Source organism: Capricornis sumatraensis, chromosome 8, assembly GCF_032405125.1.
Source record: "Capricornis sumatraensis isolate serow.1 chromosome 8, serow.2, whole genome shotgun sequence".
Lineage (NCBI taxonomy): Eukaryota > Metazoa > Chordata > Mammalia > Artiodactyla > Bovidae > Capricornis > Capricornis sumatraensis.
In genome coordinates this window covers 102,223,051-102,237,483 of record NC_091076.1, presented here as the reverse complement: position 1 = coordinate 102,237,483, position 14,433 = coordinate 102,223,051, and the positions used below count along the sequence as shown (strand labels likewise).

The 14,433-nt window shown below is 57.3% G+C and overlaps 1 protein-coding gene across 1 annotated transcript; it reads right to left on the bottom strand.

The window, feature by feature from the left end:
* Window positions 1-7,822: 7,822 nt before the first annotated feature.
* Window positions 7,823-13,900, bottom strand: CBX4 (chromobox 4). Its single transcript, XM_068976516.1, has 5 exons — window positions 13,789-13,900; window positions 13,597-13,640; window positions 12,385-12,450; window positions 10,226-10,292; window positions 7,823-9,980 (listed from the first exon to the last, which is right to left on the bottom strand). The coding sequence occupies exons 1-5, from the start codon at window positions 13,855-13,857 to the stop codon at window positions 8,574-8,576; spliced, it is 1,653 nt and encodes a 550-aa protein (XP_068832617.1). The 5' UTR covers window positions 13,858-13,900; the 3' UTR covers window positions 7,823-8,573.
* Window positions 13,901-14,433: the final 533 nt, after the last annotated feature.

Sequence of the window (14,433 nt, the reverse complement as noted above, 5' to 3'; positions counted from 1 at the left end):
CCATCCATAGGTCATCTCTCATGAGCGAGTGCACAGACCCCAAATTCCCCTCTAGACCCAGGGCTGAGGCTCACTGTGGTTTGGCCAGGACTGAACAAATACCAAGGCAGAGCCAACTCAAAGCTCTGAGGTTAGCAGGTCTCTTGCCACCTCAGAGAGCTGAGCCCACAACAGCCTTCATCCCCACTTGGTGGTCACTGGATTGGAAGAAGCCCAGACCCCGGGCTTCTTTTCTCTCTGGGTTAGGCCCCAAACCACAGTCAGAGAATAGAGGCCAGACCATGGCTCTCAAGAGCAGCACGCGGCCAATCCGTCATGGCCATGGCATTGAATTTTGAATTATTACTATTATTAAATCCAACTTTATGGTGGATGAATGGAGGAAGCACTACTCCTTGTTGGAACATACGCATCCACTTGTGGGTAGAGAATCACCGATAATTCACCTTGATCTCAGCTTTGGGAGGCTCAGCTTCTCCATCTGTAGAGTGAAGGACTTGGATTAGGAACTCCGGGACCCCTCTCTGCTCCGGGCTTCCAGAAGCCAATGATTCCATCATCAGTGGGCCAACCCCTTCCTCCCCGAAGGCCAGGTGACCCCTACCCACCTGTCATGCAGCTGATCGTGCCCTGGCCCTGATTATGTTTAGGATGCTCATTCTGGTTGTGTACAGGGACTTTCCGCTCTGGTGGTTCCTCTGCCGACATTTGTTTTCATCCTAGTCTATGGAAACAGGCCTCACTAAGGACCAGCATGAAGCAAAAGGCTAAGTGAGGAAACATTACCGGCTGCCCCGCTGCCCTGTCTAGTTCTTCCTGCCGGGGCAGGGCTGGGCAGCATCCTCTCCACTCTCCAGTGCTCAGCAGCAGCAGCAGCACTGCCGAGCCCATCAGGGAGCAGCACAGGGGCTGGCGCCAACCCTGTCTGTGCCTCTTCGGGGGTCACAGGCCCAGGGGATATCAGAGCCACCAAGGCTCTCAGCACTCAGAGGTCACCCAGCCCTCTCATTTTGCAGATGAGCAGCTTGAGGCCCGGCAAGGGGAAGTAATGGCATAGCAGTGATGGAGCTAGGACCAAATCCTGAGGCTCGTGACTTCCGCCTCAGTGCTCCTTCTGCCATCGCCCCTGGATTTCTCAGCTGCCGGCTCAATAACTCTCTCCCATCCCCAGACCTGTTGGCAGGCAAGAAGAATAACTCATGTGAGTCAAAAGCAATTTGCAAACATAAATAATTTCCCATGCCAGGAGAGGAGACGGTAGGAAGACGCACTGAAGGTTGAGAAGAATCTGGCCAGGCCTGAGTCTCCCTCACCCTGCCTAGGGCTTCCTTTCCCCCCACTCCGCACTGATGGGAGAGCAGGGAGTACAAAAAACAAAGCAGGAAATGGCTATAAGGATGCTCACTTCCGTTGTTCATAGGAGGGATTCTGCTTGCCAGGCTCTTCTCTCTCCACCCCCCAACATTCACATGATTTTGTAATCCCACCTCCTTTAGAGAATCACAGGAAAATGTATGGTCCCCTGCTTGCATCTGGAATAGCCCAGGCCTCCTCCATCTCGCTGTATTCCTCCTTGTCTTCAACCCCAAACAGCACTACTTCAACAAAGAATGGAAGACACACCATTAATATAACCTTATAACCACTGGAACATTAATATACACTTAATGCTATATTACAAAGGAGCTGACCATGACTATCCTGTTTTCTCCACTGGATGCTGTGGTATAGACTGCCCATGACCATCCTCTGATTTGTGACAGGTGCTTGCTCATCTCCCCAAGACGTTATGGCTTGTTTTGCCCTGACAACCAGAGACGTCCTTTGGAAAAGATTTTGGAGGATAGCAGTGGTCGTGAGGGAAGTGCTTGTGTCACTTTGGAAGGCTGAGAGCATTAGGCACAACTTCCTAAACCCACCCCAAGGGGCTGTCTAAAGCAGCGAAAACAATGAGAAACCAGATACCATGGAATTAGTGAAGAATTTCTCAGATGAAACAGGAAAGGGAGGAAATGCAGGGAGGTTTACATTACACCTGGCGCACGTTGAAAGGAGTCGGGGCCAGTCGCTGGCAATATTAAACTCCAGGGTGCGCTTGAAGGGATCCTCGTTCAGGCAGCAAAGGAGAGGTGTTCCTGCTGGTACAGGCTGCATCGCTACTTCTCTCCCCGGTTATAAATGCACACCTACATACACAGTCATGCAGGCATGCACACACACCTTGGATATCCATTGGTAATGGCAGCTCTTTCCCCCTACAACTTGCAGATCATTGATTAAGTGAAATAATAATTACAGGTAGCATTTGGTGAGTTTTTCACAGTCAGATCTTATCCACCCAGCTTATGTGAAGACCATATATGAAAATTTATAAGGGGTGCATACTGTGTCTTCTGCTTGTTGCTAACTCTGCATGTTTTGGAGTAACATGCCCATATCTGTACTATTCTGAACCTCATGTTAAAACTAAATACTTAAGGATATTTACGGATATGAAGGTGGTTGCTGTGCTATCAGGAACCGTATAACGTGTACCACTAGCTAAATATGGAAATTAAACCATGGGTCTTCTGGAAGTGACTACAGAATTATCCTTAGGGTCGGTTTCCCTAAATTCAATTACCACATAATTACCTGGAGTCTCCTGAAACTCACACAGATGGATCAGGTGAGAAGTAAGGGGGCGGCGGAACCCATGGAGCAGCTCAGTGCCCAAGTGTCTGCCGCCCGCCGGTGGCTGGGCAGAAGAGAGCAGCCTGAGTCCCCAGTCTCTGCTGTGCAGCTCTGTGGTCATGGGGGTTGAGCCCCTGGGGGCAGCACGGGGGACTTCCTTGTGTCTGCTGCTAATAGCTTGCAGTGCAGTGATCAGCATCACTGTCTGAAAGTCCCATCTCTCTCTCTCACACACACAAACACATACACACAGGACAAAACACACACACACACACACACACACACACACACATACACACACGAGGCATCTGATTCCGAGGTATTTATCTAGGAACTGAGCACACTGTGGGACTGCATGAAATACCCAAGACATGTCCGCTGCCTTCCAGATGGGCAGGGCTTTGTCCAGTTGGAGAACAGAGGCACGTGCACACATGGATGCTGTAGCAGTTGATTGATGAGTTGGTGGGGGTGCAGTAATTACTGCAGGAGTTCAGGCACAGCAGGCCCTGGTAAAGGCTGGAATAATCTAGAACAACCTCAGGGAAGGGATGAGACCTGAACTCACCTCTGAAGAACCCACAGAACCCTGGAAGCTGGGAGCATAGCCCCTGCAGACAGACAACGCTAGCCCAGAACTCCTGTTCCCCTGTTTGTTGGATGTTTGACCTTGGATGGGTTACTTGAGCCTCTAAGCCTTCATTTTACCATCTGTGAGACAGGGACAGTGATGGGACCTACCTCATGGGAGACTGTGTGAGTTAAATGAGATGATCTCCTGAAGCACCCCCCCCCCCCCACAGGTGGTGGGCACTCATTCCATGTTAGCTATTAACAGCAACTGCAAGGGGAAGAGAGGAAAAGGAGGGTGCAGGGGGCGGGGTGCATCTGAACTATGGCCACAGGAAATGGATACTTGCATCCGAGAATATCCGCTGTTAGTACTATTTCCTCTTTAGAGTCTTCGCCTTCTCAGATGGGCTGCAAACATAATATGAAACCTTAGAAGCAACTTGATTAAAAAAGCATCAGGATTTGGTTCTGTACAAATGCAGGCACAGCTCTTATCTCTCTCCTGTCCCAGTGCCAGCCTTGGTGAACCAGGATGAAGCTGGAGAGGCTGAGGCTGAGGTTCCAGGTCAATGGGTTATCTACCAAGCTGGTAGTGAGGGCAGAATGCAAAGGGCTGGTGGTGCGCACTGGGTTATAGAGGGCATGGGGGCGAGGGGAGGGAGACATGGCAGTCAGTTCAGAGGTAAACATCTCTGGGTATCTATTCCTCGGTCAAGCTGAGGCTCTCAGCCAGAAGTCATTAGAAGGCATTTGAATCTGACATGAAATGTTTAATGTTCCCTGATAAAAAAAATAATAATAACTCATGTGTTTACTTGGGGAGTTGTCCAGAAGAGCTCAAGGCTCTTTCCCGACCCAGTTCATCCTCACTGTCAGGGCATGTCTTTGAAGATGCTAAGGAAACTGAGGTATAGAAAGGGAAGAGGTTTCGGTGGGAGAGTGGGTACTGCTTTCCTGGTAGCTCAACTGGTAAAGAATCTGCCTACAGTGCAGGAGACCTGGGTTTGATCCCTGGGTTGGGAAGATCCCCTGGAGGAAGGCATGGCAACCCACTCCAGTATTCTTGCCTGGAGAATCCTCCTGGACAGAGGAGCCTGGTGGGCTACTGTCCATGGGGTCACAAAGAGTCCCACATGACTCAGCACAGTGGGCACTACAATTGATCTGTTCTGCCCTCCTTGTATGTTCTAGACTTTGTTGTTGGGGTGAGTGGGAATGGGGAAGACACTCAACTCAGAAGCCCGAGGTGGGCCAACTGATGGCGAGACCAAGTCTGGTCTTCCATCACTACTTGTCTAGGTCTTGTCACATGCTCACTCCACCACTCCCTTCCCCTTTAAATCACAGCTGAAGGCCCTTGGACATCCAGCAACCATTCTGTGTCATGCCAAACATACTCAATGTCACTACAATCACCGCACTCACTAGGACCCCTGTGGCTTAGTTCTCAGCAGTTTCTCTCTCCTATTGGACTGAAACTTCCCTGTGGGCAGGGACTAACTAAGTAGACTATTCAGGATCCAAGTGAGGTTCCAGACAAATTCCAGCATGCCCAGTTCAATCTGAATTCACATAAACAAAGCATTTTGTTATTGTTTTAGTATTAGCATATCTCAAATATTTCATGAGACACACTAAAAAATGATTCATTGTCCATCTGAAATTCAAATTTAACTGAGCACCCTAGATTTTTATGTGCTCAGCCTGGCAACCCTAGCTCCTAAGTACCCTGGTAGGATCCAAGGATGGAGCTAACACCGAAGGGCGAAACTTGGCTCTTGTGAAACTGAGTTGGTGGCAGTGGTGCAGGCTACAGGGAGACTAGAGTTGGAATGTGGAACCTGGCTGGTGCAGGAGGGACCAGCCTCTGAGGGATGGGTGGATACACAAGTGCCTCTCTCTTTGCAAGGAGTCAGCTTCAGCTCTACGCTCAAGGCTCAGCCGCAAAGGTTTGTTTGGAGAAAAGACAGAACTCTGGGTTTCCTAGTGTGCAAGATTAAGATCCCAGATCATCTGAACTTGGGCTCAAAGTAAGGGTTTAGGAAAAGAGAGGGCTTAGGACCCCTTGGTTGTGAAAGTTGGGCATTGACAAACATCTCTGCCCTCTATTAGGAACAAGCAGCCTACATCTGTGACAAAGATCTGTAACAGAGCTTACATCTGGGTTACTGGGCTCTCCTCCCCTGTCCTGATGCCAGGAACCCTGGCCCTCTGTGAGTGTTCCTGAGCCTTGGACACATCTATGTCTGAGAGGTCAGGGAGGGGCGCGTTGCCGTGGTGTACCTCTCTGCAGTGTGACAGAAGACCACCTGGTTGATTCTAGAGTCAGTACAGAACTGGGCAGTGGCCAGGTGAGCTGGACAAGCTGTTTAGCCATCAGAACCTCAGACTCTCATCCCACAGGGACACTTGACCTCTGTGGGGTCTGATTGGAACAAGATGCTTAAGGGCCCCAGCCAACAAGAGTCCTATCCCTCCTGGGCCAGAAGGGACCTTGGACACTCTTGATTTGAGTCTCATGCCGGTTGGGCATCTTGCTGCCCCTCCTGACCTATCCATTTGCCTCTGTCCTTTTGCTGGTCTTCTGAACTTAAGGCTGTTCCAAGGACCATCCTGCTCGAAGATCTCCCCCAGGAGGTCCACCACCAGGCTCAGTTTTCAAGGCCTCAAACCACCTGCAGGCCACACCTTTCTGCAAATGGTAGTGGAGCAGTTTCCTTCTCTGCTCACCAACAGTGCCATCCTCTACCTCCTCTCCCCTGTTGCCCAGGCTCAGCTTCGTAGAGGCCACCCTCTGGGCAGGAGGGGCACCCCTAGGGGCTAAGGATCACTCCCAGGTCACCACCTGTGCAGACCTGAACAAGGGGTTCCCCTGCTTACTCCCGATTTTTTAGTTCTCTTCTACCAGAAAAACAGGGAGACGAAATCCACGCCTGGCATGTGCCTTTGTGTACCAGTCAGTGAAGGACAGGCCCAATTCTAGTGCTGAGCAGGCAGTTTGCCAGGAGCAGTCAAGATTACCCCTCCCTCCACTCCCAGGGTGGCAAAGGGCATTCATTACGTTGAAGGGGGAGGGGGAGCGTTTAACTCACTCTAAAGGGGGCTGGGGTGATGGGGATAGTGGGAGGGGCAATTCACAAAAGCCAGGGCTAGAAACTCCCAACTTTTTTTTTTTTTTTTCCCCAGAGCTTCCCTTCCTTCCCTCCCCTCCCCCCCGCTAGGCTCCCTCCCCCACCTCCAGCCGCTTGGTGGCCTGCAGCCAACACTGGCCACACTGTCCGCATTCAGGCCTCCCGCCCTCCTGGCCCTCTATCTCTTCTCCTGGCCTTCCCAACACTGTGCTCTCTCGCCACCTCTCCACCCCCCCACCCCCCATTATGAACCGCGTTGACCTCTTCCGCTCTGGCGGCCAACAGAGGCTAGGCTCTTCAGTCCCAGGCTGGCAGGCAACGGACTTGGGGGCCAGCAACAGCCTCGCGCCTACCAGGCCCTCAGTCCCGTGGCCCCTGGCCCTGCTCGGGCCACCCCAGCCAGGAGGAAGATCGCTGCGTTTGCAGAAAGCTGGCCAAGGCCGGCCGCAGCAGTCCCGGGTGTCCGCTTCCTGACCTGGGGGAGCGGCACCTTGGAGTTAGAGTTCGGCCCACTCCCCTCGTTCCCTGGGAACCCTTAACCCCTTCCTGCGTGGGGAAACCAGGGGCCACTGCCTAACCACCCAAAGCAAAGCAGGATGGGTGAGATGGGGTCCCACATTTTCCTGCTCACTCAGGAAGCGGGGACCGGCAAGGCCTTGCTCTCGCAGGCCTTTTCCCCCTCCCACAACCCATCCACCTCGCGGGAAGCCCCCCACCCCCTGCCCCGGCTGCGTTCGCGGCGCCTCCAGTCGCGGCTTCTGGCCTGGTGGTTTCCGGGGAGAGAGCCTGGCAGAGAAAGAGCCTCGGCAGCTTCCTCGGTGGGGCGGGGCCAGCGATGGCAGCGAGGGACGCTGGAGAGGGTGGGAGGGTGCCCTCCCTGCGGAACCTGCCCTACCGGGCAGGGATTATTAGGAAGGAACACCCCTGCCGCACCAGGGCCAGCGCCAGGGTGTGTTGCGTCCTGTGGGGTGAGGGGCAAAAATCAGCAGGTGCCGGGTGGGCTTGGCGGGGAGGGTGAGGGTTAGCCCCACCCACGTCTCCGTGCAGCTCGAGCACCCGTGCAACCCTCCCCGTGCAACTCTGCAGATCCCGGGTTTGCCCACGCGGTGGGCAGCCAAGGCCCAAAAACTCTTGAGAGCGGGGGCGACGGCAGCACAGCCCCCCCGCAGGAATTCCCCTCTCCTTTGGAAAGCCTCTCGACTTCCGGGGAGCGGGGTCACTCCCCGGGTGCGGGCGCCTCTGCTCGTGAAACCAGTTCACTTTGCTTTTGCAAAAGTTTATCGCAGGATGCGATAGGTCCTCCCTCCCCCACCCCCCCGCCCGACCTAAGGCGGAAGTAGGGTGCGGAGAGGGGTCCAGCCGCCGCCCGCACCCCGCCTCCCCCGTCTCTGACGTTCCCTCTTAGCTAATCTCAAACAGCGAAAGTGCACCTTCAACATCTCCATTTAATATTTACATTCAAGCAGGTAATAATTGGAAGCTTATAGTTTAGACATTTCTAGTAGCAGCAGTTTCTAGAGAGCTCGTTTAGCCTTTTAACAAACTTTTTTTTGTTGTTTTGCACATAGAAACAACACATCCATGTGTACAGTATCAAAAAATATATACCAAGGTTACTGGTATTGCAGTTCCTGGAAGGGGAGGAAATGAAATCAACCGAAATACTGAATGAACGGGTAGAAAGGCCAACAGAAAATAGTTCGTCTGATATAGAATATAACATGATCTAGAGGAAACTCCATAAATCTAGGCTTTTATATTTCAATATATAAATACCTACAAATAAATATATATATATCAGCCCGAAGGGGGTGGTGGGCCTTTTGAGCTCAAACAATACATTTCAATATAACACCACGTACAAACGGGAGTAAAGTCTGCACTTGACAAGTTAGCACGGTTAAAATATAATACTATAACTCTTAGACCGCCGCGAGTGGCTGCCCTGTCAGTCCCGGAGGTCCACGAGAGGGGGTACGGCAGATGAGGGCGAGACCCGCAGGCACGGCGTGGAAGGTGCCAGTGTGGACCGGGCGCTCCAGCCAAGACCCGGCAGAGGGACGCGGTTGCCGCGGCTTCGGCCGTTTTCGCGCTGGGGCCGGGCCGGGGGCTCCCGCAGTTGCAGAGAAGTCCGCCCCCAGGCCCCAGGTGTTAAGTCCCAGAGGGTGAAGCGCTTCCTCTTCCGACGCCCCTTGGCTACACCGTCACGTACTCCTTGAACGTGACAGTGAGGCAGTTCGCGGTGACGTCAGTGATAATTATATTCCCAAAGAAGGGCTTGAACTCGCTCAGTGGCTCCTCGGGTTCTTCGTGGGCCTCGGTCGGGGGCTTCTCGGCCGCTGTTGCCGGCGCAGCAGCCACTGCCGCGGTCGCGGGCGCCTCGGGCTTCACCTGCAGGGCGCTGGGCGGCTCCCCGGCCTCGCTGCGAGTCTTGACGCAGCGCAAGTCTATGGGTTCGTCTAGGTCCGAGTCCAGCAGGATGACCTCCGGTTGCGGGAGAGCGGCAGCGGGGGGCACGTCCGCAGGGCGCTCCGCGGCGGGGCTGCCCCCCAGGCAGGTGGGCGTGCTGATGCTGCGTGCCGTCAGACGCTTCTTGCAGGGCTCTCGCTCGCCATGGGTCTCAGAGAGGCAGCGCTTGCGCGCATGGGAGAGATTTAGGTCGACGGCGTGGTGATGGTGGTGGTGGTGGTGGTGGTGGTGATGGTGGGAGGGCGGGTGTGTGCTGCGGGCCGGGTCCCAGGCCAGCAGGTCAGGCTTGGTAGTGAGTTGCAGAGGCTGCTCGCCGAAGGCCTCCTTGGTCGGGGAGAGCTTGCGGGAGCCAGCCTCTTGGGACTGCGGGTCCCCGGTCCCCGGCGCCTCCTCCTCCCTCCTCTTGGAGGGCGTTTCCGCCTTCTTCTCCTCCGCCCCCGCGGCCTTTTTGAAAGTCCTGTCTGCTGGGGGGTGACGCTCCTCAGCAGCCCGTTTCTTGTGGCTGGGGGAGCGCGCCTCGCCCTCGGCTGCCTCCCCGGACTTGATCTTCACCGCCTGCATGCCGTTCTCCATGTACTTGCTCATCACGATCACGATGCGGCCGTTCTTGTTCTTGTTTTTGACGATCTTCATCTTTCCCCCAATCCCGTTGCCCGTCACTGCCTCCTTGGGGGCCGGCGTCATCCCGTTGGGGGGACCCTTCTCGGAGCCCTTGCCTGGAGCCCCGGCCGTACCGGCCAGGGGCTTCACGGCTCCCAGGTAGCCCTTGGCCCCCCCGCCGTGGGGCCACTTATCGGGCGGGTGGCTCTTGGAGCCTAGGTCCGGGCAGGTGGGGCTGGGCGCCTCCTTGTGGCCGCCCTGGTACTGCAGGTCATACATTTTGGGGTCCGGCTGGTAGGGGTGGTGCTTTTTGCTGTTGAGCTGGTAGTAGTATTTACCGCTCTTGCCTGGTGGTGGAGGCTTGCCCGCCCGCTCCTTGCTGTGCGGCTGGTACTGGTGGTGCTTCTTGCTGTTGAGCTCGTATTGGTGCCCCTGGCCCTTGCCCTGACCGCCCAGCTCCAGTTTGGCGCGGTTGTCAGCCGAGGAGTCCTGGAGTCCGGTCAGCACATTGGAACGACGGGCAAAGGTAGGTACCTGGGGGGACGGAGTGGGAATGGAGGGGGAGGTAAGAGGAGGGCTCAGACCAGCCCCAGAGCAAGCCTCCAGCATCAGGAGTGTTCCAGCCCATACCAGGTCGGGGAAGGGTGTGGGAAGTCAAGATGAAGTGGAATTGGGTGCTTCAGAGGAACTCCCCCCGACTTCCAAGCCTGGAGGCACCTCAGGTGGCAACGTCAAGGGAATAAGTCGTGGTTGGCCCTGGGGCCCGGGAGTGTATTCACCTGTACCACCAGTGGTTTGGGCTTCGGCCCTCTCTTCCGGTATCCCATCAGCTGCTCCTGCCGTTCCCTGCGGAGAGGGAACAGAGGGCAGTGCTGTTAGCCTCAGTCACTTCCCCTCCTGCTCTGCCCCCACTGTGGTGAGCCGTGAGGCCAGCAAGAACCAGAGGGAACAAGGGCTCAGGGCAGAAGTTTGCCTCTACCGTCAGTTGGACGCCTCGGTCCAGTTCCAGAGTGCCACTTTACCCCAGTACCAACCCTTATCTGCCCAAGGGGCCCTCTCCGAAGGGCTCCCCCACCTCAGATGTCCATACCTGAAATGGGGCCCCCCACAGCCTTGAATCTTTGCCCGCAGCTTGACACTGGGCAGCTTGGCACTGGTGCCCACAGCCTTGGGCCCGTGGCCCTGCACAAAACGCAGTGAGCTCGGGGGTCCAAGGGATGAAAACAAGTCCAAATGAGGTGAGCGTCAACCGGGTGCCTCCCCGTCAGAGGCACGGGATGCTAATGACCTCATTAAGATTCAGATAACGAGTGCCGCCGGCAGAAGGGAGGACTCGTTTTCTTAAAGGCCAGGCACTAAACAGGGGGAGGGGCTGCACCCTTGTTTACACAGCGGCAAATGAGCCAATTAGGGGCTGGGGGCGGGGGCAGGACACCGAGGCCAGGGCCTGGCCAGGTTCGCAGCCACCAGGTGAACCAGCTCTGGTACGGCTGGGGCGGAGCTGCTGGGCGGGGAGACGCACAGAAGCACCGCCTACTCGACGAGCCCGGGTTCCCAGCTTCCCTTGATTTCCAAATTATTAATAAAAGCCCGTGGGCGGTGGTGCTGGTCAATACAGCTGTCAGGCTTTCGCTGGCAGCCTGGTGGAGGATGATCCGAGGTTGGGAGGGTGGTCCTAGTACTGCCCAACCCTCCATGGCAGAAGCGAGTGCCTCTCCAGCGTAGGCCAAAGTTCCAGCCCATTCCAGACCTTAGGCACCCCTCTACCCTTGGGCTAACCCAGAGGAGTTCTGTCATGCCTGGGGGCCCCGGCTGGGGCCTGATTCCAAAATTGCATGGCATTGCAACAGCCTGCGTTTTAAATCTTCGGGGATCCATTATGCAACATGGCATCAGCCGCTGACATGGTTACAGGCTGGTGAACTCCCAGGTGGAACCCGGGCAGGATCCCTTCTCGGCGCCCTCCTGCGTCAGGAGAGCAACTTCCCTAATGGTCTCTCCTTCCAAGGGGCCAGAGTTTACAGTTTTAGAGGCAAACGCGCCACAGGAAATAATGCAAAATAAAAAGGGGAGGGGGGATGGAAGGCCGCGGTGGGGCCCAGCTCCGCGGGCTCCTGCTGCTCCGCCCCTCCTCGATCGCCCTTCCCCCTTCTGTCCTCCCGAAACAGAGAACCACAGCCACCGGTGGTGAATCCAGCTGCAGCAGCTGCAGCGTGACAAGCATCTGTGCGCGCGACGAACCCCTCGTCAGAAGCCACCCCTCCACCACCAGGCAGTGCCCACCCCACAACCGGTGGGCCAAACTCCCCCTGCCCTGAGAATGTGGGCCAGACCCACCAAGTAGCCTACTGGGAGGTGTGAAGGGCACGCAGCGCCAGACAGAATCTGCCCCCTGTCGACCCCAAGCTCCCTGGGGGGTGAGGGTGGCGGCTTAAGGTCTTGTAAACTTTTCTCCAGTCCCCAACAGGTTAAGTTCAGTTCTGTGACGTCCGGAGGTTTCACAATGCCAGCTCCCTTGGAGCTGCCCCGAGAGGTGCCCGTGCCAAGCGGCCAGTGGCAGCAGGAAAGCAACACCTAGGCTCCGGGGGTGGGGCTCCAAAGTAGCCACGGGAGGGGGGGGCCGGCAGAGAACCGAGGCGCAGCCCCAAGTTCTCCGCGCAGCTGTAGGGCCACCCGCAAGCGCCCTTCCCGCAGTTCCCCCAAACACAAGCCTCTCCTTCTCCGGGCCTGCCCCGCCCCCACCCCAAGCTGCAGCAACCGCCAAGGACGTTGGTTAGAGGAGCCGAGGCCCCAGTCGTGCCTGTTCAGACCCGGGGGAGGGGACTCCTGCCAGCCCCCGTCCCGGCCCTTTCCCCCTGTCCTGTTGAAGCGTTGGCCCACTCTCCCATTCCCATATACGGTCACGGCTGCCGGCGGCGGGTGCTTGGGGGACGCTCACCTGTTCTGGAAGGCGATCAGCAGCCGGGGATCCAGGATGTTCTCCTCGGGTTCCCACGTGTTATATCTTGCAAGGGAAAAGGGAGGGGGACACGGCGTAAAAAAAAAAAAAAAAACCGAGCCAGCTTTGTGGCCTCCAGGTGGGGAATGACATAAGGCCCTACTCTGTCTTCATGAACTGAAAGCTATTTAGCTGTGGATGTGGGGGGTGGAGAGTAAATTTCTGCAGGCCTGACACGGTCCCTAATACACCCTCCCCAAGTCAAAATAAACACACAAGGGCAGGAAGAAAGGGGAGGGGTAAGGAAAATGAAACTAGCAGTTTATTTTGCAGTTGTCAAGAATTTTAAGCATGTTACTGCGACATGTTCCAAAGCCACTTTGCTCACCAGGAATCCTGCGTGCAAAGCAGCCAAAATGCAAAGTCGCAGTCCCCTCCTCCTCTCCCCAGCCCCGAGTCTCCGCGAGGGCTTCAGCCATTCTCTATTTGACCCCTAATCCGATCACCGTCAGCCACGCGGCCCCCCCACACCCCCTCACGGCTCTGGAGCCCGCTGTCACGGGCAAGCAACCCCCAAATACTCAGCAACACAAAAATATGCCTCTGTGTGTGTGTGTGAGTGTGTGAGTGTGTGTGCGTGTGCCTGCGCGTCTGTCTCCATCCGGTGCCTTCGCATTTCAAATTAAAAAAAAAAAAATCCCCACCAAAAGCGCCGCAGTGACAGTTCCCAACATTTTCTGCCTTTTTTCTTCCTCTCCCTGCACCACTAGGAGGGAAGAGGCACACAATTGCATTTTCGTCGCTTTTTAATTTTTTTTTTTTTTTGGTTTTGCAATATGGAGCCGTTCGGTGGAGGGAAAGGGGAAAGGAGCCATTTTCTGCTGCACATCAGTCAGTGCCTGCGCCCTCCCTCCCTCCGCCGGCCTCCCCGGCTCGGCCCCGCGTCTCTCCAGCTCCTCCGGCTCCTTTTAGTGCATAAATTAGTGATGGCATTTCCCGGAGAGCGGAGTACAACACAGGGCGCCGGGCTCGGGCTCGGCGGCTCGGCTTCCCCAGTGCCTGCCACCGACTTCCCCACCCCCTCCTCCCTCCACCCCACCTCCACCCCGCCTCCCGTCCGCTCCCCCCACCACCCCACCAGCCCGGCTGGTCCGGAGCCCGGGAGCCCCGCGCCTCGGCACCAGGCTCTCCCGCCCCTCGGCCGCTACTTACTTGGGGGACCAGCCTCTCCATTTCACCAGATACTCCACTCTGCCCTGAGGGGGGGAAGAGACAGCACTCCATCAGCTTCCGCGGGATCCCCGGCTCCGGCCCGCAGCCTCCCCACCCCCCTCCCCGCCTCCCCGCGGGCTGCTCCGGCTGCCGCTCCCCCGCCGCCTCGCCGCCGCCCCCGCGCCGCCCTACCTTGCGGATCCGCTTCTTCTCGATGCTCTCCACCGCGAAGACGTGCTCGCCAACAGCTGGCAGCTCCATGGCCGAACCGGAGCGCGCCGGGGCGCGGGCGGCCGGCGCGGCTGCAGACGCTGCTGGCTCCCGCCGGCGCCCCGCTGCCGGCCCGGCCGAGGAGCCCCTGCCGCCCGCGCCGCCGCCGCCGCCGCCGCTCGTCCTGCACAGCCCGGCCGCCCGCCGCTGCCCGCGCCCACCCCGGCTCCCGGCTCGCGCTCGCTGAGACAACTGAGCCCGGGCCGCGGCTGCACAAGAACTCATGCAAATCCGGACGTCAGCGGGCGGGGCCTCGCCGGGCCCTGCTCGGCGTCAGGGGGCGGGCCGCGGCCGGGATTGGCGCAGCCCGGCCTACCGGAGGCCCGGGGCCTGGGCGGCGGGCGGGGCGGGGGGGTGGTGGAGGAAGGGCGCGGGAGGGGGCCAGGAGGAGGAGGGCGTCGGGGAGGTGCAGGGGGAGGGATCGTAGAGCCTGGGAGAGGGACGTTGGAGGGAGGGAACGGGACCGGGCCGGAGAGAGGTGTGTCGGCAGGGGGCCGAGGCGGGGGTAAAGAGCCTGGCGGGGCCGCGAGGGTCTGGCTGCGACCCCTCGCCTACGGCCTAGCGCTT